At 36.4% G+C, this 24634-nt stretch overlaps 1 protein-coding gene across 1 annotated transcript in view; it reads left to right on the top strand.

Annotated features, from left to right (window-relative positions):
- DNAH12 (dynein axonemal heavy chain 12) overlaps positions 1-24634 on the top strand; it is a 263016-nt gene that overhangs the window by 210223 nt on the left and 28159 nt on the right. The window contains exons 60-61 of the mRNA XM_045831904.1: positions 17576-17734; positions 17896-18040. Of these exons, the coding sequence (XP_045687860.1) occupies positions 17576-17734; positions 17896-18040 (304 nt within the window). The remainder of the gene's footprint in view (positions 1-17575; positions 17735-17895; positions 18041-24634) is intronic.

Below are 24634 nucleotides of genomic sequence, written 5' to 3'. Positions count from 1 at the left end.
GATTTATTGCTCCTTGTGTGAATTTTGACAAATTGAATCTTCCAATGAACTGATGCATTTCAATTAGGTTATCAAATTTGTGGGCACAGAGTTATTTATAATCTTCCTTTAGTACATTTTTAATGTCAATACAATCAGTAATAATGGCCTCCTTCCATTTCTAGTATTTGTGATTTGGACCTTTTCTCTATTTTCTTGGTTAACCTAGCTAGAGGTTTATCAATTTTATTGATCTTTTCAAAGAACCAGTTTTTGGTTTCATTGATTTTTCTCTATCAATTTGTTTTTAATTTCATTGATTTCTGCTCTTATTTTTATTCTTCACTTCTGCTTACTTTGGATTTAATTTGTCCTAAGGTGGGAGCCTAGATGACTGATTTTAGATCTTCTTTTCTAATAAATATATTCAATGCCTTAAATTCCCCTCATGCATTGCTTTTGCTGTATCCCACAGATTTGGATAAGCTGTGTTTTCATTTTTATTTTATTCAAAATTTTTTTATTTTTCTTGAAACAACTTCTTTGACTCATGTGTCATTTAAAAGTTTGTTGTTTTAATTGCCAAATATTTAGGGGTTTTCCAGCTATCTCTCTGTTATAGATTTCTAGTTTAATTCCACTGTAGTCTGAGAGCATACTCTGTATGATTTCTCTTCTTTTAAATTTGTCAAAGTATGTTTCATGGCCTAGAATGTGACCCATCTTGATGAATGTTCGATGAGGTTGAAAAGAATGTGTATTCTGATGTTGTTTGATAAAGTATTTTATAGATGCCAATTATATTAAATTGATTAATGGTGCTGTTTAGTTCAGAAATGTCTTCACTGATTTTCTCTGCTGGATCTGTGCATTACTAATAGACAGGTGTTAAAATCTCCAACTATAATAGTGGATTAATCTATTTCTTCTTTTGGTCCTGTCAAGTTTTTGTCTCACATATTTTACACTGTATTGTTAGGCACATACACATTGATGATTTTTATTTTAGAGGAAAACTGACCCCTCTGTCATTATGAAATGGTCTCCTTATTCCTGATACTTTTCCTTGCTCTGAATGCTTGTTTATCTCAGTTAATATAGCTACTCCACCTTCCTTTTTTAAAAAAATCTATTTATTTTTTAGAGAGAGGGGAAGGAAGAGAGAAAGAAAGGGAGAGAAATATTGATGCATGAGAGAAACATTGATCAATTATCTCTCACATGCCCCAGTGGGGTTCTGGCCTGCAAAACAGGCATGTGCCCTGACCAGGAATCAACTGGCAACATTTAGGTTTGCTGCATGATGCCCAACCCAGTAAGCCACACCAGCCAGGGCTCACCTTTCTTTTGATTAGTGTTGGCATGATATATCTTTCTCCATCCTTTTTCTTTCAATATATTTGTATTTTTATTGTTAAAGTGGCCTTCTAGAATATAGTTGGGTTTTATTTTTTGTATTTAATCTGACAGTCTCTGTCTTTTCAATGGTATGTCAAAGCCACTGACATTTAAAATGACCTTTGATATTGGTGAATTAATACCTACCATATAGTTTATTAATTTTTATTTATTGCCCTTGTTCTTCATTGCCATTTTTGTCTTTTTCTGCTTTTTCTGGTTGGTCTTAATTGAGCATTTTGTATCACTCCATTTTTTTATCCTCTGAACATACAAAAAAAGTTTTAAAAATTATATATATATTTTAAATTTTTTTTAGTCATTCCTTGAGTTTGTCATATAAATTTATAACTAATTCAAGTCTTCTTTCAAATAACAATATAGCACTATCTGGACAGTGCAATAATCTTATAACAGAATATTCTCAATTTCTCCCTCCTGTCCATCTATTATAATATTGATAACATTAATTTTATTCACACACAAGTTATATTCCATCATGCAATACATTGTTGCTATTATTATTTTGAATACTATTATCCATTATATCAAATAAGAATAAAAAAGATTTTATTTTCATTTACTCTCTTTCTTTTTTTACTTTGAAAAGTACTGGCAAGTTTTTTTTTTATTGTTGTTAAACTACAGTTGTCCCCATTTTCCCCGCACCACTCTCCCCTGCCCAACCTACCACCACTTCCCACACTCAATGCTACTGCCACACATTGACTTTGTCCATGGGTCCTTAATACATGTTCCTTTACAACACTTCCCCTTCTTTCACCTGTTATCTTCCTCCCCCAACCACCCTGGTTACTGTCAGTTTGTTCTTTATTTCAGTGTCTCTGGTTATATTTTGCTTGCTTGTTTGTTTTGTTGATTAGTTTCCACTTATAGGTCATATCATATGGTATTTGTCTTTCACCACCTGGCTTATTTCATTTAGCATAATGCTCTCCAGTTCCATCCATTCTGTTGCAAAGGGTAGGAGCTCCTTCTTTCTTTCTGCTGCATAGTATTCCATTGTGTAAATGGCCCAGTTTTTTCATCCACTCATTTACTGATGGACACTTAGGTTGCTTCCAGCACTTGGCTATTGCAAATTGTGCTGCTATGAACATTGGGATGCATTGGTTCTTTTGAATTGGTGTTTCAGGATTATTAGGATATAATCCCAGCAGTGGAATTGCCAGGTCAAAAGGCAGTTCCATTTTTAGTTTTCTGAGGAAATTCCATACTGCTTTCCACAGTGGCTGCACCAGTCTGCATTCCTTTCAACAGTGTACAAGGGTTCCCTTTTCTCCACTACCTCTTCAGAACTTGTTTGTTGATTTATGATGGACATTCTCAACAGTGTGAGGTGGTATCTCATATTTGCATCTCTCTGATGGCTCGTGATGCTGAGCATCCTTTCATATGTCTCTGGACCCTTTGTATGTCCTTCTTGGAAAAGTGTCTATTCGGATCCTTTGCCAATTTTTTAATTGGATTGTTTTGTGTGGAGTTGTGTGAGTTCTTTATGTATTTTGGAGATCAAACCCTTGACCAAGGTATCATTTTCAAATATATTTCTCCATACAGTTGGTCCCCTTTTCATTTTGCTGATTTTTTTTAGCTGTCCAGAAGCTTTTTAATTGGATGAGGTCCCATTTGTTTATTCTTTCCTGTATGTCCCTTGCTCTAGGTGATATACCAGTGAAAATATTGCTGCATGGAATATCTGACATTTTCCTGCCTATGTTCTCCTCTTGGACTTTTATGGTGTCATGACTTATATTGAAGTCTTTTATCCATCTGAGTTCTGGTGTATGGTGTAAGTTGGTGTCCGATTTTCTTTCTTTTTCTTTTTCTTTTTTTCTTTTTCTTTTCTTGCATGTAGCTGTCCAGATCTTCCAACACCTTTTGTTGAAGAGTCTATTTTACTCCATTTTATGCTCCTGCCCTCTTTGTCAAATATTAATTGATCATAGAGACATGGGTTTATTTCTAGGCTCTCTATTCTGTCCCATTTGTCTATATGTCTGTTCGTATGCCAGTACTAGACTGCTTTGATTACCATGGCCTTGTAATATAGTTTGATGTCAGGTATCATGATCCTTCCTACTTTGTTTTTCTTTCTCAAAATTCTGTGGCTATTCGGGGTCATTTTTGGTTCCATATAAATTTTTCAAATGTTGGTTTTATATCTGTGAAATTGGTACTTTAATAGGTATTGCATTGAATCTATAAATTGATTTAGGTAATATGGACATTTTGAAGATGTTAGTTCTTCCAATCCATGAACATGGTACCTGCTTCCATTTGTTTGTGTCTTCTTTAATTTATTTCTTCAGTGTTGTGTAGTTTTCTGAGTACAGGTCTTGTACCGTTTTGTTAGGTTTATTCCTAGGTATTTTATTTTTCTTGTTGCTCTGTCAAGTGAGATTTTTTTCCTGATTTCTGTTTCTGGTTTTCATTGTTGGTGTACAAAAATGCCTTCGATTTCTGAATATCAGCTTTTTATCCTGCTGTTTTGCTGAATTCACTTATTAGGTCAAGTAGTTTTTTGGTGGGGCATATAGGATTTTCTATGTACACTGTCATATCATCTGCAAACAATGACAGTTTTGCTTCCTCCTTTCCAATTTGAATGCTTTTTATTTCTTTTTCTTCTCTGATTGTTGTAGCTAGGACTTCCAGTACTATGTTGAATAGAAGTGGTGAAAGCAGACATCCTTGTCTTGTTCCTGATCTTAGTGGGAAAGCGTTTTTGCCCATTGAGTATGATGTTGGCTGTAGGTTCCTCGTATATGGCCTTTATTATGTTGAGGAATACTCCTATTCCCACTTTGCTGAGTGTTTTTATCGTAAATGGGTGCTATTCTTTATCAAATGCTTTTTCTTCATCTAATGATATGATTATGTGATTTTTTCCCTTTTGTTTATGTGATGTATTACATTTATCGGTTTGCAAATATTGTACTATCCTTGCATCCCGGGAATGAATCCCACTTGATCATGGTGTATGATCCTCTTAATGTATTGCTAGATGCAGTTTGCCAATATTTTGTTGAGGATTTTAGTGTCTATGTTCATCAGCAATATTGGCCTGTAGTTTTCTTTCTTTGTTGTGTCTTTATCTGGTTTTGGGATTAGGATGATGCTGGCTTCAAAAAGAGTTTGGGAGTCTTCTGTCTTCTTGGAAATTTTGGAATAGTCTGTGAAGGATAGCGTTAGCTCTGCCTTAAATATTTTGTAAAATTCTCCTGTGAAATTGTCCAGTCTAGGACTTTTGTATGCCAGGAGTTTTTTTTGATTATTGCTCAATTGCACCAGTGGTTATCAGTCTGTTCAGGCTTTCTGCTGCTTCTTTATTCCATTTTGGAAGATTATATTTTTTTCTAGAATTTGTCCATTTCACCTAGGTTTTCAAATTTCTTTGCATATCATTGTTCATAGTAATTTCTTACAATTCTTTGTATTTCTGTGGTATCAACTTTAATCTTTCCTCTTTCATTTCTGGTTTTATTTATTTGAGTCCTCTCAGTTTTTTTCTTGATGAGTCTGCTTAAAAGCTTGTTGATTTTGTTTATCTTTTCAAAGAACCAGCTCCTGGATTTATTGATACTGTTCTTTTAGTCTTGATGTCATTTAATTCTGCTCTCTGATGTTGGTTATTTCCTTCCTTCTACTGGCTCTGGGCTGTTTGTTGTTGTTCCTCCAGTTCCTGTAGAGGTAAGGTTAGGTTGTTTATTTGAAATGTTTCTATCTGTTTTAGATAAGCCTGTATCGCTATGAATGTCCCTCTCAGGACTGCCTTTGCTGTGTCCCATAGGTTGTGGACTGTTGTGTGTTCATTTTCATTTGTTTGCAGAAACTTTTGATTTCTCCCTTGATCTCATTCTTAACCCATTCATTGTTTAATAACATGCTATTCAATCTCCACAAATTTGAGTGTTTTTGAGTTTTTCCCTTGAGGTTGGTTTCTAGTTTCAGGCCCTTATTGTCCAAGAAAATGCATGGTATGATTTCAGTTTTCTTGAATTTGTTGAGGCTTATTTTGTGTCCTCTCCTGAGGTCTGTCTTTGAAAATATTCCATGTGCATGTGCAAAGAATGTATATTTTGCTTCTTTGGGATGAAAGGTTCTATATATATATCAATTAAGTCCATTTGATCTAGAGCATTGTTCAATGCTGCAATATTGTTGATATTTTGCTTAAAAGATCTATCCATTGTTCACAGTGCGGTGTTAAAATCCCCTACTATAAGTGTGTTGCTGTCTATATTTTTCTTGAACTCTTCCAAGATTTTTCTTATATATTTGGGTGCTCCTATGTTAGATGCATATATGTTTATAATGTTTATGTCTTCTTGATGAATTCTTCCCTTGAGTATTATGAAGTGTCCTTCTGTGTCTGTTTTTATGGCCTTTCAAAGTCTGTTTTGTCTGTTATAAGTATTCCTACACCAACTTTTCTTTTCCTGTTCATTTGCTTGGAGTGTTTTTTTTCAACCTTTCACTTTCAGTCTGTGTAGGTCTTTTGTTCTACGGTGTGTCTCTTGTAGGCAGCATATGTATGGATCATGTTTTCTTAGCCATTCAGTTACCCTATGTCTTTTGATTGCAACATTTAATCCATTTGAGGATTAATTTATTTAAGGTTATTATTGATAGATACTTATTCATTACCATTTTACCCACTTTATACCTCTGTTCCTCTCTCTGTCACATATTCTATTTCTTCCTCTTCTCATAGCAGTCCCTTTAGTATATATTGCAGTGCTGATTTGGTGGAGGTGTGTTCTTTCAGCCTTCTTTTGTCTGGGAAACTCCTTATTTCACCTTCTATTTTATTTCAAAACCTTGCTGGGTAGAGTAGTCTTGGTTCCAGGCCTTTGGTTTTCATTACTTGGAATATTTCTTTCCATTCCCTTTTGACTTGTAGCATTTCTGTTGAGAAATCACCTGCTATCCTTATTGGAGCTCCCTTGTATGTTACTTCCTGTTTCTCTCTTGCTGCCTTTAAGATTCTCTTTGTCTTTTAAAGTTAAATTATTTTAATTATTTTTTGTTTTAGAGCAGGCCTCCTTGGGTTCATCTTGATTGGGACCCTCTGTGCTTCTGAATTTTCATGGCTTTTCCCCTCTCCAAGTTCAGAAAGTTTTCTGTCATTATTTTTTCAGGGTTTCTATCCCTTGCTCCTTTTCTTCTCCTTCTGGTATTCCTATGATTTGAATGTTCTTGTGTTTCATGTTTCCCTGCAGTTTCCTTAAGCTATCGTCATATTTTTTTAGTCTTTTTTTGTGCAGCTGCTCCATCTGTGTATTTCTTTCTACCTTGTCTTCCAGGTCACTAATTCAGTCCTCTGCTTCATCCAGCCTGTTTATAATTCCTTCTAGTATGTTTTTTTTTTAATTTCAGATATTGTATTCTTCATGTCATCCTATTTCTTGTTTATAGTTTCTATTTCCTTTTATATGCTATTGTAGTTTCCACTCAGTTCCTTTAGTTGTCACCGAGTTCCTTGAGCATCCTTATAACCATTCTTTTGAATTTTATATCTGATAGTTTGCTTGTCCTCATTTCATTTAGCTGTTCTACTGGGTAATTTTCCTTTTTTTTTCAATTGAGGTTTCTTTCTTTGTCTCCCTATTTTAGGGGATTTTTTATTTGTTTCTGCAATTTGAGAAGCTCTGCTTTGTCAGCTGTCTTCAAAGGGTGAACTTCTGTGGTAAGAATTCTGTGGGACTCAATGGTGCCATCACTTTGATCTCCTTGTCTGGATGCTCTAGGGTTGCCCTTTCTTCCATTTGTGTGGGCTCTCTTGTTGTACTTGGGCTTCACCTGTTGGTGACTTCTTTGTTGTTGGGTTCTCCCCTCCAGCATGTTTACTGGTATTCACAATTCCCACCTTGTCTTGTGTGCTGTTGTTAGGTGTTGGTTAACAAAGCAGTATTACCAGACAGCCAAACCTATGCCAGCAAAAAGAACCCCCCTACCACATTGGCAATCTCAATTACAATTGAAATAAGATTAATAAAAGTGAACAGAGATTGTGCATATTACATGATAAAGGGAATATATGATAACTAAAATAGTGTAAAATGTTGACTGTTGATAAGAGGGAGGAGAATTGATAAGATTTAGAATATAACCAAGGTGAAGAGAGGGAGAGAGCAAAATTTACAACTTAAGTAAAATATGAAAAGGCATTGTGAACAATGGGTTAAGAAGAGGGAAGTGTAGAACATGAGGGTTGAGGTAAAATTGAAGAGGTACTGGGCCAACAGGAGCAAAATTGCAGAAAAACCAAAACAGGGTCAATAGCAACAACAGCTGAATAAAGTTTTAAAAACGTGGAACAGGAATAAGAATATTGTAGAAAGTGAATATGAGATATCAACAGTAAAGAAAAATGATTTTTAGAGGATGAGGGAAGCAAACTAATAAGAGTAAGGAGTAAAGTCCGGGTTGAGAGAGGGGAGGGGGAAGGAAAAAAAGGGAGAGAGAAAACAGTGAAATAAAATTCCTCACTCAATTGACAGGAGCAGGGGGAAAGTAAAGTAGAGTAAGACAGCAGGAAAGTATTTTGTGGGATTTAAAGTACTAACAAGTAGTGAACAGATAGGGGGTCCTTTGGAGATGTATAGCAATAACTGTGGTATTTCACACAACTAGCCACTGTTTATAAAAGGTGGAAAAGAAACAAGACTCTTATTACAGGGGGAAAAGAATTTGAGTTGATTTAAGAAAGAAGAATGCTTATGCGAGGTTAGGTGAGGGAGAAATAGTGAGAGTAAGGAATAGAAACTTGGCATAGTGTGAGAGAAAATAAAGTTAACCACAAGAGTAATAAAGCTCAGGAAAATAATGAAGTGGATTAAGACCAGGGAAGGGTGCTGTGTGGGATTTGGAATAACAATAGTATGATAAGAAATATATAATCTGAATAAAAATAATAAAAAGTAAAAGACCAAGAGTAGTGTGTTAATTGGAATATGAGTGAAGTGAAAGAACAATTAAAATGCAATATGAAAAAGAGAATTAAAAAAACAAATCAAAGTAAAAACAAACAAGACAAAAAACTAAATAAATGGAAAGAAGAGAAATTTTAAAAATGCAAATTTTGAAGGAGAGCAAAATGAAATTTGTCTCAACTGTTGGTGTTCACCTTCTGAATTCTTTCTGGATCTGTCTCTGGTTTTCTCACAGCTTCTAGGTCTTATTGTCTTACTCTAGGAAAAAAAATCCTCCTGCTGATTTTAAACCTGCCAAGTCAGTTATGCAGGTTCCTGGATCTTGCCAGTAGAGGGGGGCTGGGTTCCGTTTTTTTTTTTTTTTCCTTTGCAGTGATTCTGCAAGGATGGGGCTCAATCTGGGCTACACTAATGACAGGTGCCCAGTTTCCAGCCCATGCCCTCAGAGTACTGTGTGGCTGCACTGTCCACTCAGCGCATTTGTGCCAGACTGGCGCCGATAATCCACCTCATTTTGCACCCCTTTGATCAGTCCATGAGGTGCACTGAGTGGGAGCAAATCATGTCCACACTCCCCGCTCCTCGCAGGCCTGACCTCTGGACACTCAAGGTCCCTGCATGGCGGCTGTTTCCCTTTTGTAAAATATCCCCTAGGGTGCCGCTGCCTCTACTAACCACTGCCCAGCTTTCCATACAGTCCAACTCCCTGACCAGTCCCAAGTCTATCTGGGTCACGGCCAGTCACAGCCCCTCTCCTCTCTCAGCTCCAGGTGTCACCCAGCTCCCCAAATTCTCTGGTATTGTCGCCACTGGTGACCGACACCCCAGCCGGTGTATTCTGCCTGCTGTGTGAGTGTCACTTGCTGCCTTTTTATCCCCATCCCCCGACCCCTGGGGGTTTCTATGTCCAGATCTCTCTCCTGGCGGAGTCTGGGATTTCTCCACTCTGGGAGGGGAGGAGCCGCTCAGCTCTCCAACACTCCTGCAGCAGCTGTGTCTGCAGCACAAGGCTCAGGGACCTTCCTTAGCACCTGTTTTGAAGCGTCCTCTCCATACTTTGGCTTCCACACTTAGTATCAGCTGGGATTCTGTTGTCTGTTCACTCTGTTCTTTGGATGATTGGCTAGGTGTCCCAGTCAGGTGCACGAGCAAGTGGACTCACCTCCCACCTTTCTCGCCACTGTCTCATTCCTTTTCTAATGCTCTTCTTTTTTGTCTAAATCCTGCTTTCTGACCTATATATTTTCCCTCTTTCTGAAGAATTTATTTTAACATTCTTGTAAGGCAGGCCTACTGGAGATAAATCCCTTAATTTTTGTCTGAGAATATTTTTTATTTCTCCTTCCCTTTTGGAAGATAATTTAGTGGTATACAGAATTCTATGTTGGTAGCTTTTCCCCCCAACACTTTCAATATTTTATTCTACTATCTGAAGAAAAGTCTGCTGTAATTCTTATCCTTGGTTTTATAGGTAAGGTGGTTTTTTCCTCTTCTGTCTTCTTTTCAGATTTTCTCTTTGTCTTTGATTTTATGCCTAAATGTAGATGTTTTGGTTTTTATCCTGCTTTGTATTTCTTTGAGCTTCTTGGATCTGTGTTTTGTTGTTTACTATTAACTTTGGAAAAATCTGTCATTATTACGTCAAATATTTCTTTTGTTTCTTTTTCTTCTCCTTCTAGTGTTCCCATTATATGTACAGTAAATCCCCCCTAAATGTTGTTGCTAGGTTCTGTGATTTTAAGTGAAATGACATATAACAAATCTAATTTTACTGTAGGCTGATTGATATAAATAAGTTCCTACTGCATCTCTTCAGTGTTATAAGAAAACCACATTTAATGAAACGTTACTCAAGTACTCACTATACAGTGTACACCTTTAGTAATTGTGCCCAGTTTTGGATATTTTGTCCTATCTTTTTCATTATTTTTGTCTCTTTGCATTTCAGTTTTGAAAGTTTCTATTGACATTTCTTCAAGGTCACAGATTCTCTTCTAGGCCACATCTAGTCTATTCATGTGCCCATCAAAGAAATTCTTTATTTCTGTTACAATTTTTTTTTATTTCTAGCATTTCCTTTTATTTCTTTCTTAGAGTTTTCCTCTATTTGCATTACTCATCTGTTCTTGAATATTGTCCATTTTTTCATATGAGCTCTTAGCAAATTAATCACAGTTGTTTACAGTTCCCTGTCGGATAATTCCAGCATCTCTGACATATGTGAGTCTGGTTCTGATGCGTACTCTGACCCTTCAAATTATATTTTTGTAATTTTAACTTTTTGTTGAAAGCCAGATATGGTGTACTGGGTAAGAGGAACTAAGATAAATAGGCCTATAATATGATATTTTACATTCATCTAACTAGGAGTTAGGCTGTGGTTACTGTTGCTCTAGCTACAGGTGTCAGAGACTAAGGTTTCCCCTGGTGTCCTTGTTTTTGTCTCTCTGTGGTCTTTTGTGTCCATAGAGACTTCTTTTTAAATAAGTTCTGAGAAATGCATTTCTTTCTGTTGTACTTCCTGATCCCTGGTGATACTGACTGACATGACTGACATGTACTTACTGACATGGTAGTAATATACATGGGAAAGAAGAGTGTTTTATAGTCCTGTAAGTTGGTCTCAGTTTTTTAGTGAGCCTGTGCTTCTCAGCTGTCATCTTAACAAGTACTTCTTGTATTTTTACCTGTTAAATGAGATAGAAAGTTTAGAGAGGGCTGTGGTTGGATATTTCCCTTCTCCTAAGTAGAAGCCTAGAGGGGGTGGAGTTGGGTATTTCCCCCTCCCTATGTGGAGGCCCTGGAGGTAACCCTCTCACTAGGCTTTTCTAAAATAGTTTCTATCAAGGGAAAGTTTTGTGAGGCGAACGTGATAACCACTACACTATGGAAACTCTTGGAAAGTTTTGTTAAAAAGAACAGAGTGCTCTGAGCATGTTTCAAAATGCCTGTTCTTTCTCTCTCACTCCCAGAAGCAGTGTGGATTTTTCTCTGATAATCACTGTGATAACATGTCAGGGCTTCTGGAGGTAAAACTTACAAAAGTACAGAGGTCATCCTACAACTGGCAAGACCTGGAGTTTTAACTTAAATTTTTCCATACTGAGCTTCTAGCAATTTGTAAATTACAGTTTAAGTTTTCCTATTCAGGTAACTAGTTCTCATGAAGGGTTTTCCTGCTTCAGTAATTTGTGATTCTCTGTGTCTTCATGTCTGTCCTTCCAGTTTGGGGGTTGCACTTAGTCCTATGACCTCAATTCTCTGAGGGATTTAAGGAGAGTTGCTGATTTTCAGTTTATTCTGTTGTTTTTCTTGTTGTGAAGACAGGAGTGATAACTTCCAACTTTCTTATATGCCAGACCAGAAACCAGAAGTCCTTTCTTATCATTTTATAAAATTGATTTTTAATTTTTTATTTTTCCTTCCCTTGAATCTTTATAGTTGTACCCTCTTTTTCTCTTCTCTTGGTAATTAACATAGAAATGACAACATTCATTTTCAAAATATCAGAGTCTAATTATATTTGTTACTTCTACCCTCTTCCCAAGCATGCAAAGATTTAGAACATTTTATCTCCATTTACTGCTTCTATTTGATCTGCAGTTGTTCCCATGCATTTCATACCCTCTATATTTTAAACTCTACAAGATATATTTTTCTACATAATAAATCTTCATTTAAAATTACCCACATACTTACCCTTTTTGTTGCTATTTTTTCCTTTCTTTATTTTTTAAATTTTCACATGGAATTTGCTTTTTCTACCTGAAAAACACTCTTTAGTATTCCGTTTAGTCTTCATTTAGTACTTCATTATGATTGCTGGTCAAGAATTCTCTTAATCTCTTTTGTGTGAAAACATCCTTATTTTTGAGGGATATTATTCTTGAAGGGTATTTTTGCTGGGTTTAGATTTTCTTTCAGTGTTTTAAAACTATTTATTGTCTTCTAGCTTCCATTGTTTTGAATTGCTCTTCTAAAAATTAGGTTTCTTTTATCATAGGCTGTTTTGGGGGGTTTGTTCATTTGTTTGTTTGCTTGTCTTTTAGAGAGAGAGGAAGGGAGGAAGAAAGAGAGGGAGAGGAACATTGATTGGCCACCTAACCAGGGACCAAACCGTCAACCCAGGCACATGCCCCAACCAGGAACAGAGCCAGTGACTCTGCTTTTTGGGACAATGCCCAGCCAACCAAGCCACACCAGTCAGGGCTTATTTTAGGCTGTTTTTCAGATTGTATCTTTAGTGTTTAGAGGTTTTAGTATGAGGTACCCAGATGTGCTCTATTTTAATACTCTTTTAAATTGAAGTATAACTTACAGAAAAATAATCAAAGCTTAAGTGTCAGCTTGGTGAATTACTACAGTGAACAAACTCATATAATTAAATTATCAAGAAATAAATCAAAACCAAGAAATAAATATTACCAGCATCCTCAAAGCTCCCTCTTGTGTCCTTTCTCAACCTCTACTAGCCTTTTCCTACTTGCTAGAGATAACCACCATATAAACTTCTTATAGTGTGGGTTGTTGTTTTCTTTGGGGTGCGGGTTTTAATTCTACTTGGGACTCATAGGGAATTTGTGATTGTTATCAACTGTTTTGAAAACTAGTTATATTTTTTCAAATATTGTTTATTCTTTATTTTCTTTCTCCTCTCCAGTTACAGATATCTTAGAGTTTCTGATGTATTCCTTATGTCTTTTACCCTCTCATGTATGTTTTCTATCCCTTTTACTTCTCTAATCTTTATTTTAGTTTATTAATTCTCCCTTCAGGTACATCTAATCTGCAACTAAATCTACTTATTTAATTCTAAGCAAATAGAAGTATTTTTTTATTTTCCTTTCTTACACAGAGAAAAACACTGTAAATGCTCTTTTGTACCTTTTTCTGTTAATATAAATAGAAGTTATTTAATAGAGGCCCTCTTTATTCTTTTTTCTCAGCTTTATTAGGTGTAGTTGACATATTGTGAAATTTACCCATAAGAATACAGTTAGATGGGTTTTTACTACATTTATATAATTGTGCAGCCATCACCAATATCTAGTTTTTTAATACTTCCATCATCTCAAAAAGCTTCCTTGTATCTATTTGGTCAGTTCCTGTTCTTTCTCCCAGGCCCAGGTAACTACTGATCTGCTTTCTGTCTCCAAAGTGTTTCTTATTCCAGAAATTTTATGCATGAGACATTATATGGCCTAGAATATCATCTCTTTGTGAATGTTGTATACATTCCTGCAAAGAATGTGTATTTTGCTGTTCTTAGGTGGAATTTCTATAAAAGTCAAGTAGGTCAAACTGGTCTATATATCTTCTATATCTTTATTGATTCTCTATCTACTTGTTTAATCAATTAATGAGAGAGGTTTGGGATCTCAACAGAGATTTCTCCTTGCAGTTGTCAATATTGCTTGTGTTTTGATGATGTTATTGGATGCATAAATGTTTAGTACTGTTGTATCCTCTTAATGAATTGACTTGCTTTTTTTTTTAATTTGAACCTTGGTAATACCCTTTGCTCTGAAATCTACTTTGTATGATATTAATAATATAGCCTCTCCAGCTTCATTTTGAATACTGTTAGCATGGTATATTTATTTTCCATACTTTTAAGCTATTTGTATCTTTATATTTAAACTGTATTTTTGTAGACAGTATGTAATTAGATCTTGCTTACTTTAGCCAATATGATAATCACTAACTTCAGTGAAATTGTTTAGACCATTTGCATTCAATAAGATAATAGAGTTATGTTTAAATCTATCATCTTACAATTTTTTTTTCTGTTTTGCTGATCTGTTCTTTGTTCCATATTTCCTTATCTTCTTCTTTTCTTTGACTTACGTATTTATTATTTTATTTTATCTCCCTTGTTGATTTACTAGTTATAAGTTTTTATTTTATTCTTGTTTTTAAAAATGCATTGTATTGATTATGCTATTACAGTTGTCCCATTATCCCCCCTTCATTCCCCTCCACCCTGTACACCCTCTCCCACCCACATTCCCCACCTTTAGTTCATGTCCATGTGTCATAAGTTCTTTAGCTTAGACATTTCCCATACTACTCTTGCCCCCACCCCGTCTATTTTCTACCTACCATCTATGCTACTTATTCTCTGTATCTTTTCCCCCGTCTCCCCCTCCCACTCCCCTGTTGCTAACCCTCCATGTAATCTCCATTTCTGTGATTCTGTTCCTGTTCTAGCTGTATGCTTAGTTTGTTTTTGTTTGTGTTTTAGGTGTGGTTGTTAATAATTGTGAGTTTGCTGTCATTTTACTATACATGTTTTTTATCTTCTTTTTCTTAGATAAGTCCCTTGAACATTTCATATAATTAGGGCTTGGTGATGATGAACTCCTTTAACTTGACCTTACCTGAGAAGCACTTTGTCTCCCCTTCCATTCTAAATGAAAGCTTTGCTGGATAGAACAATCTTGGATGTAGGTCCTTGCCTTTCATGACTTGGAATCCTTCTTTCCAGCCCCTTCTTGCCTGCAAGGTCTCTTTTGAGAAATCAGCTGACAGTATGATGGGAACTCCTTTGTAGCTTACTGTCTCCTTATCTCTTCCTGCTTCTAGTATTCTCTACTTATCTTTAATCTTGGCTAATGTAATAATGAGGTGCCTTGGTGTGTTCCTCCTTGGGTCCAACTTCTTTGGGACTCTCTGAGCTTCCTGGACTTCCTAGAAGTCTATTTCCTTTGCCAGATTAGGGAAGTTCTCCTTTATTATTTATTCAAATAGCTTTTCCACTTGTTGCTCTTCCTCTTCCCCTTCTGGTACCCCTATAATTCGGATGTTGAAATGTTTAAAAATGTCCTGGAGGTTCCTAAGCCTCTCCTCATTTTTTTTTTTTAATTCTTATTTCTTCATTCTTTTTGTTTGGATGTTTCTTTCTTCCTTCTGGTTCACTCCATTGATTTGAGTCCCAGTTTTCTTCCCATCACTGTTGGTTCCCTGTGCATTTTCCTTCATTTTACTTAGCATAGCCTTCAGTTTTTCATCTAATTCGCGACCAAATTCAACTAATTCTGTGGGCACCCTGATCACCAGTGCTTTGAACTGTGCATCTGATTGGTTGACTATCTCTTCCTCACTCAGTTGTATTTGCTCTGGAGCTTTGATCTGTTCTTCCTTTTGGGCCATTTTTCTTTGTCTTGATGCGTGTGTTACGTATGAGGGGCAGAACCTTAGGTGTTCACCAGGGTGGGGCAACCCAGTGGCGGGGTTGTGATGCTGTATGTGGGGGCAGGGTCTGAGAGGGAACAATGGCACTTGCTCCACTCTCTGTCAGATTTCAGTCCCTTCCACTGCTTCCCCAAAGCAAACTGGGCCCTTCTGGTGCTGGTTCCCATGTGGGTGGGCTTGTGCACATTCTAGGACCCTGTGGGTCTCTGCAACAAACTCTCCCATGAGGCTGGGAGTCTCTCCCTGCACCTTAACCCCCACAGGTGTTTTCAATCAGTTCCCCAAGGCTCTATTTCCCAGTGCTGGGACCCTGGGTTGTGCACAGTACCTTGCTTCACAATTGCTGCCTTGCTGGGTCTGCCAGTTGCCACCCCATGTCCAGGGTCGGCCCGCTGCAGTCTTGCACACCCAGGATACCTTATGAGCCTGGTGCCACCGCTTTTTGTGTCTCAACCCCTCTCTGCCCTGCCACCAACTCCGCCCCTCCTACCGGTCTGGATGAACGCATCTATTTTAACTCCTTGGTTGTCCGACTTCCATACAGTTCAATTTTATGTCACTTCTGGTTGTTATTTTGTTTCTAAATTGTTGTTGTCCCTATTTTGGTTGTGCAAGGAGGCACAGTGTGTCTACCTACACCTCCATCTTGGCCAGAAGTCCTGTTTTATTCCTTCAGTGATTTTTTAGGGTCATAGTATATTGTTCAACTCTTCACAGTCAATCTTTAGGTAAAACTATATATATATATATACTGTCATACATTTTACTTGCACGTGTGTTATAAATCCCATAACACACTGTTGTTTTGCTTTAAATAGTCAATTACTTTTTAAAGAGATTTAAATAAAAAGAAAAGAAGCTTTTTATGTTTACCTGTGTAGTTACTATTTATGGAGATTTGTATTCTTTTATGTAGATCTAAATTTCTATCTATCTGAAATTTTCTTTAACATTCTTATACTGTAGGTCTACTGGTAATGAACATTTAAGTTCTGTACTTAATTTCCCTTTTCTAGGGAAAAGAATCAGTGGGGTTTTTTTTAGATTTTGTATTTTTTATGTCCAGAAGTTGCATTTGGTTGTTTTTTTTATATTACTTATTTCTCTCTTCATTATCTTTATGTTTTGTTTTAATGCCATCATATTTATAATAGCTTTTAACACTTTTGTCTGCTTGTAGTATTATCACTATCACTTCTATGTCTGTATCTATTGACTAATTTTTCTCCTGTTTATGGATGTTGTGAATTTTACATTGGTAAATGCTGGGGTTTTTGTGTTCCTTTGAAGAACATTAGACTTTACTTTTTTAGGTAATTAAATTACTACTGGACTAGTTTGATCTTTTCAAGGCTTGTGTTTAAGCTTTCTTAAGACAGTTTTAGGGTAGACTTATTCTAAGGCTAGGTTAGCTTCACTACGAAGGTGTGGTCCTTCTGATGTAACCACTGAATTCCTCTCATGTTGAAAAACAATTCAATTCTAGTTGACAAAAACTCATATTTCTAGGTCTGTGTGAGCCCTGATAGCTACTCAGCTTACAGCTCCCCAGATACACTTGGCCAGGCATCCTGGAATTTTACCCTACGCACATATGACTTAGGACTTAGTAAACCTATCCAGATTTGTAGAGCTCCTTTTTTCATGCATCTCCCTCCTCTCTGGTATTCTGTCTACAAATTCCAGTCACCTCAGCTTTACTTAACTCTGATAGAGATCTATTCAATTCAGCCATACTGCCACATTCCAATTTAGATCTCCTCCCTGATGAGCACATGGCCTGGAACATGCCTCCATCATGAATAACTGAGGCAATCATAAGGATCACCTTATTTGTCTCCCTATTTTTTTAAAGGGACTTCAGACCTGTACTGGCTATTGTATAATTTCCAAAAGTAGTTGTTTCATTCATTTTTTCCCAGTTTTCTAGTTGTTTATGGCAGTAAGGGAAGTCAGTCCTGGTTATTTTATCCAAGCTATAAAAGCAGAAATCTATTTAATTGTTAAATCAACAATTTATACCAGTCCTTATTTTGGGAATACAGGGGAAAGAAAGAGATTGACTACCAGGAATTTATGTTTCTTTTAACTGGAGGAATAAGTCTTAAGAGTACTGAGAAAAATCCTGATCCAACGTGGTTACCAGAGAAAAGTTGGGAGGAAATTTGTCGTGCCAGTGAATTTCCTGCCTTCAGAGGACTCAGGTAATTGTTTAAACTTGACTTTGCATGGAATGGTGATGGATAAATTTATTATCTAGTGATTTTAAATGGTTTTATAGCTGTCTTGATTTATCTCCTTGCTCAACAATCTCTCTTTCAATTTTCCCCAGTGAAAGAATAACTATTCATCTTTTTTCTATTAGGGAGCATTTTAGTGAATATATAAATGAATGGTGGGAAATATATGACAGTAAAGAGCCACACAATGCTAAATTTCCAGCACCAATGGATCAGAAGCTAAATGAACTACAGAAAATAATAATTCTTCGTTGCTTAAGACCTGATAAGGTAATAGACAAATATGTCCCATTTGGAAACAGATAATTTGCCATTTTTGAAGTACTAGGTTTAAAATTATTGATATTTGGTTCTTTAACACTTATTTCAGATGCTCTAAAGGGTTCATGGGGCTTCTTCAATCTGTAGGTTTAAGGTTTTCCTCAACCTCAGTAAAATTTTGGCTATTATTTTTTCAAATATTTTTAGCCTTCTTACCCATTATTCCAATTAAGTATGTATTATAACTGGTGTTATACCATAGGTGACTGATATTCTGTTATTTTTTAAAAATATTTTATTTATTTTTAGGTGGAGGGTAAGGGATGGAGAAAGAGAGGGAGAGAAACATCAATGTGTGAGAGATACATTGATCAGTTGCCTCTCACACGTCCCCAGCTGGGGACCTGGCCTGCAACCCAGGCATGTGCTCTGATTGGGAACAGAACCAGCAACCTTTCAGTTCACAGGCTTGTACTCAATCCACCGAACCACACCAACCAGGGCTGTTAATTATTTTTAACTATATGTTTCATCTCTAGGAAGTTCATTCAGATATATATATATATATATATATATATATATATATCCGAATATATTCATATATTTGGAATATATTCATATATCTGAATATATAAATTCATATATATATATGAATATATAATAGAATACGTATATATTCTATTTCTCCTTTCATGTTTTCCTTTAAATACTTAAACACAATTATAATAACAGTTTTAAAATCTTTGACTGCTAATGCCATCATTTCTAGATCTATTTCTATTTAACAATTTTACCTTTCAATTTAAATTCTATTTTACTGCTTCTTGGCATGCCCAGGAATGCTTCATGGGATGATGGACATTCTTGATGATTTGAATTTTGTTATCCTCCTTTAAAGATTATTGAATTTTGTTTGGCCAATTCAGGGGCTAGCAAACAATACCTATGGGCCAAATCCAGCCCATTACCTAATTTTGTCCAGCCTGTGAGCTAAGAATGGTTTTTACATTTTAAAGTGTTGTTTTCAAAAGAAAAGATAAGAAAAGGAATACACAGCAGAAGTTGTCTGTGGCCCACAAAGCCTAAAATATTTACTATCTAGGCCTCTATAGAGAAAAGGTTGCCAACCCCTTTGGTTACGTAAATTACTTAAATTCTGATTTTTCCTCTCAAAGATTGATTTAAGATCTATTAGGGAAGATGTAGAATAGCCTTTACTCATTGAATAATTTAGCTTCACTACTAAAGTGTCACCTTTCTGGGGCCTTTACTGAATGCCCCAAGTGATCACCAAGGACCCTCCACTGTGGCTATTAGGAACTTGAGTTTCCCAGCCTTGCATGAACTCTGGTAGCTCCTCTAGTCCCCAGCTCACAACTCCCCAGTCACTCTTTGCTTAGTCTATGAATGTGCACCATAGTATTCAGAAAATATTCAAGGCTACTGTTATGAAGATTTCTGAGCTTTCTTTCTGGAAAGTTCCCGTCTAATTTGAACTCTGCAGTTTCCAGAAGCTTCAGCCTTCTTGAACTCTGATTCCTGTCTTCCCAACTCAACAACACCATGTTGCTTTGCTTTCAATTTCTCTCCCTGCTCCATAATTTGAAATGTATCTCCCAGAAGAAAATGGAGGGAATAATTATCTCACTTGATTTGCCTCCTCTTTCACAGGGGCCATAGCCCCGTACCATCTATTGTCTGAATAGCCCAATGTCTGAAAATGATTGTTTCATTAATTTTGCCCATTTTTTAGTTTATGGTGAAGGGATAAATCTAGTCCCTGTTACTCCGTATTGGTTGGAAGCAGAAGATGGTAGAAAATTTTATACATGTCACAATTTTATTTTTTGAAACATGCACAAAAATCATCCTATAGGTAAAATAAATAGTGCAATAACAATTTTCACACATTCAAGAAAGGTAATTATGGTGTTACAAAGGAAAAATTTTAAATAGGCAAAATTAAAAACTATGTTATGCATGTAGTTTAAGCTCAGTCATTTCACCTTTCTGAGCAGGGGTTACATCACTTATAAAATGAAGGTGTTGAAAGTGATGGTGACGGACCCTTCTTTTCTTTCTTTTTGTCTTTCTTTCTTCCTTTCATATTTTATGTTTTGAGTAAAGTTTCACAAGGAGCATTGTTTAATGCATCATTCAGTCTCTGAGTAGGTTCAAATGGAGGCCTGTGTATTTACTTGACTCCTGTGTATTTCTCCTTACTCTTACTCCCAAAGACCTTTGTGCTGGGTAGGCCAGAAAGTCCATTTAGTTTTTTGTTTTTTTTTTAAAGAGACATTTTTCATTTTCACCAATAATCTTATTGATTTGGATATTTTGAGCATGTCAGCTAGCTGCCTCCCACTATTGGCTTCTAGTGGGTAGAGGCTGGGGGTGCTGCTGAACATCTTCCAATGCATAAGACAGCTCCACAGCAAAGAATTGTTTGGCCAAAATGTCAGTAGTACCAAGAAACTTCTCAAACCACTTTCAACATGTTCAATCAGTCACAGTACCTTCTCCATCCACTGCACAAATCTTTTTATGTGCTTCAGTTGCATTTATACCTTTCTTGAAATAATAAAGCGTAATAAGCCAAAAGTGTTATGTATTTTCTTCCATCTTTAATATTAAAATGACTACAAAAAACCCCACCAATTTTGATAAGTTTTTTTAAAAATTTACACTGCTATAACAGCTGTCACAATACAATCTAACAAAATTGTTTGGAATGAAGTTAAAGACAACTAAGCACTACTAGAACCATCATATGGAAAAAACTAAGAAACTTTTTGGCCAACCCAATACATTGTTAAAAGTTACTTCATTCTTTCATAAGTTATAGTTGTGTGTACACGTTTCTTGAACTAGACAATAAGACCCTTGAAGGCCAAAATAACACTTTATTCATTATTTTATCACCAATTACCTCTTTTGTTTATAGTAAACTGAAGAATGTGTACCTCTGCATCTGGGAAACACTTGCTTATTTGCACTCCACTGAATGGCCCCCTGATGGCCAATGGAGATGTTCCTTCAATACCACACGTGGGGTTATTTCTTTGTTTGCTATGCTTGGGAGCCTGTGCTTAAATATCACAGCACTTATCACACTGGAACATACAGTAAATATCTATTTGTTAGGTTTTCCCTTTAGACTGTGAGCTTCTTGAAGTCAGGACCCATGTGTTATTTTGCTATATATTTCCAAGACTTAAAGCAGTGCCTGGCAAATGAAATGGTAGGAGCTCAATAAACGTTTGTGAATTGAATTGAATGTAATTGAATTAAACTAAATTCCATTAAAGCCTGTATTAGTCAGGATTCTCCAAAGAAATAAAACCACAGAGAGAGAAAGGAGAAAGAGAGAGAGACAGAGACAGAGACAGAGACAGAGACAGAGATAGATACAGATTTTTAGGGATTGGCTTCATGATTGTGGAGGCTTGGCAAGTCCAAAATCTGCAGGCTAGAGATTCAGGGAAGAATTTATGTTGCAGCTCAAATCCAAAAACAGTCTGCTGGCAGAAATTTCCTCTTCGTCAGTGGAAGTCACTCTTTTTTCCCTTAAGTTCTTTAACTGATCAGACAAGGCCTACTCACATCTTTAAAATAGCTTCACAGCAACATCTAGATTAGTATCTGACCAAATATTTAGGTATTGTGTCCTAGTCAAGCTAACACATAAAATTAACTATCACAAAGTCCATTTCCAGGACTGCTCAAAACTCCATAATTTCTTTTCTAGAGTATCTTACAGGAAGGATCAAAATCTTATAGATAAGTCGTATTACTTTTTCTTATATTAAATCACTGGAATGACGTACTTTTTCTATAGAAAATGGTCATATTTGATTGTAGTTATATCATCTCAGGGAACATTGCCTCTGGCCAGTGCATAGACTAATGAGAAGCAACGTCTCTGTGTCCTCAGCATCTCCCCTTCCTTAAAATGTATATTGAAAAATCTACTATGCTAAGTAAAAACAGTGCATGGCATTAGTGGTAAAAAAATAAATAAATAAAAAGAATTTCATCTTTGTTCATTGGAAGTTATTAAAAAAAATAAAAAGCTGCTTCATCATTTGTGAGCTTCTTTTTGAAAAACCTTTAGTGGCCTTTTGTTTATTTTTAATTTATTGTTGTTCTGTTATAGTTGCCCCCATCCCTCCCCCATTACTCTCCCCTGCCCTACCCACTCTCACCTCACACATTCAATCCTACCCCCACCCCATTGTCTTTGTCTATGGGTCCTTTATACATGTTCCTTGATGACCCTTCCTCTCCTTTCTCCCATTATCCCCTTCCCTCTGGTTACTGTCAGTTTGTTCTTTATTTCAATGTCTCTGGTTATATTTTGCTTGCTTGTTAGTTTCATTGATTAAGTTCCACTTATAGGTGAGATCATATGGTATTTGTCTTTCACCACCTGGCTTATTTCACTTAGCACAATGCTCTCCAGTTCCATCCATGTTGTCGTGAAGGGTAGGAGTTCTTTCTTTCTGCTGTGCAGTATTCCATCGTGTAAATGCACCATAGTTTTTTGATCCACTCATTTACTGATGGGCACTTAGGCTGTTTTCAGCACTTGACTTTTGTAAACAATGTTGATATGAACATTGGGGTGCATAGGTCCTTTTGATTTGGTGTTTCAGGGTTCTTAGGGTATAATCCCAGCAGTGGAACTGCTGTATCAAACAGCAATTCTACTTTTAGTTTTTCGATAAAATTCCATACTGCTTTCCACAGTGGCTGCACCAGTCTGCATTCCCACCACCAGTGTGCTTGGACTTTTAATACCTATAGAATAATAACAAAAATACAGCTTGATAGTCTTGTTACCTTGACTAATCAGACCTCTTTTCTGACATTCCTTTGTTATGTTCACCTTGAAACTTACACTGTTTCAAACTACAGAATTGCTCACAACTGCACAAAATTATGTATAAAGCTCCATTATTTCTTCTCATCTATTCCATAACCTTTCAGGACTGCAGCCACCTTTGATTCTCTCTCCTCTTTTCACTGAATTCCTACAGTTTTCATTTTAGAAATGTTGTTTGGCATTTAGAAGATAATACCCAATACCTTTTGTACTTACTTGCTGCTGCTGATGTTGAGGAATAGCCTTTTATTTTTATGAACTTTAATGTAATTTATAAGTAACATATTGCTGTGGTTCAGAATAGAAACACTGTTTTGAATCACATGAATATATGAATCCAGTGAAAAGTGTACCTCTAGTCTTCATCTCTGAGTTACTCAACATCCTTCCCTTCAGGCAATTAATGCCATCTGCTCTTTGTTATGCATACATGTAATTTCCCCATTTATTTGGTTTTTTAAAATTCTCACCCAAGGACATGCTTACTGATTTTAGAGAGAGGGTAAGAGAAGGAGAGAGAGAGGAAGAAAAACATCAATGTGAGAGAGAAACATCAATTGGTTGCTTTTCATACATGCCCTGGACCAGGGATCAAACCCGAAAGCTAGGCATATGCCCTGACAGAGAATCAAACCTTTGACCTTTTGGTTTACAGGATGACATCCAACCAACCAAGCCACACTGGCCAGGGCCCCATTCATTCTTAATACAAATGGTAGCATCCACTGTTTTACATATTTTTATTTTCTATCAGTTCATAAAGAGCTTTCTCATTCTTTTGCATAGTATTTCATTGTATGATTACACCATGATTTCTTTAACCAGTTCCTATTGATGGATCTTTACAATATCTAAATATTTCCTACTATAAAAATGCTGCAGTGAATAACCTTATTCAAAAGTCATTTCCCACATGTGCAACATTCTCTCAGAACAAAGTTCTGGGAATAAAATTGCTGGGTCAGAGGATTTGCCCATTGATAATTTTATGGATATTGTCAAATTGCCCTCCATGAAAATTATAACAGGTTACTCTTTCACAGCAGTAGATGAAAATGTCTTTGAATCCGTACTTTTTCCCATACAGTATATTGCCAAACTTTTGGGTCTTTGACAATTTGTGCAGAGAGTTTGAGGAATTGGGGGCTAATGAAAGAAAAAGATATGACCACGAGGTGGCACTAGCACACATGAACATCATTGGATGATGCTTTGACCCGTCTGCAAGTTGGAAAGGGAGAAGTCTCTCACAGCAGGAGTCTGTCAAAAAGCCTGGAATGGTGGGTAGGGTGGGGGGTGTTCGCTACTCTAAGGGGAAGGGGGTTAGGAAACTCTCAAAAGAGAGGGGGCTTATGGGATGTCTAGGTAGTGTTGCTTAGCAACACTGGCAGCTGGGAGTCTCTGGATCAGAGTTCAGAAGGGCAGCAGACTCTTAGGGTCTTAATGTCCTGGGGTTTATTTTATCTATGACTAGTAGATATGTGGTGCAGCCAACATTTAGACAGGCTCTAAATGGCTAAAAATCTGATTATTTGGGCTATGTTTAATTTAAAACAACTGAATATGTAAAATTTTGAGTTTGGTGCTGATGGGCTTTTGAGCTAACAGGTTTCAGCTGTGTAGTGAAGAAATAAACAATCTAGGAGTGAATGCACAGAGGTTATCTTTGTTCCGTTTATATAACAGTCTGATAAGTGAAAATGGTATCTAAGTATAGT

Source organism: Phyllostomus hastatus, unplaced genomic scaffold (genome assembly GCF_019186645.2).
Source record: "Phyllostomus hastatus isolate PE091 unplaced genomic scaffold, TTU_PhHast_1.1 phas_contig_16, whole genome shotgun sequence".
Classification (NCBI taxonomy): Eukaryota; Metazoa; Chordata; class Mammalia; order Chiroptera; family Phyllostomidae; genus Phyllostomus; species Phyllostomus hastatus.
Note: the sequence above shows the minus strand (reverse complement) of the source record. Positions and strands in the feature narration are given on the sequence as shown.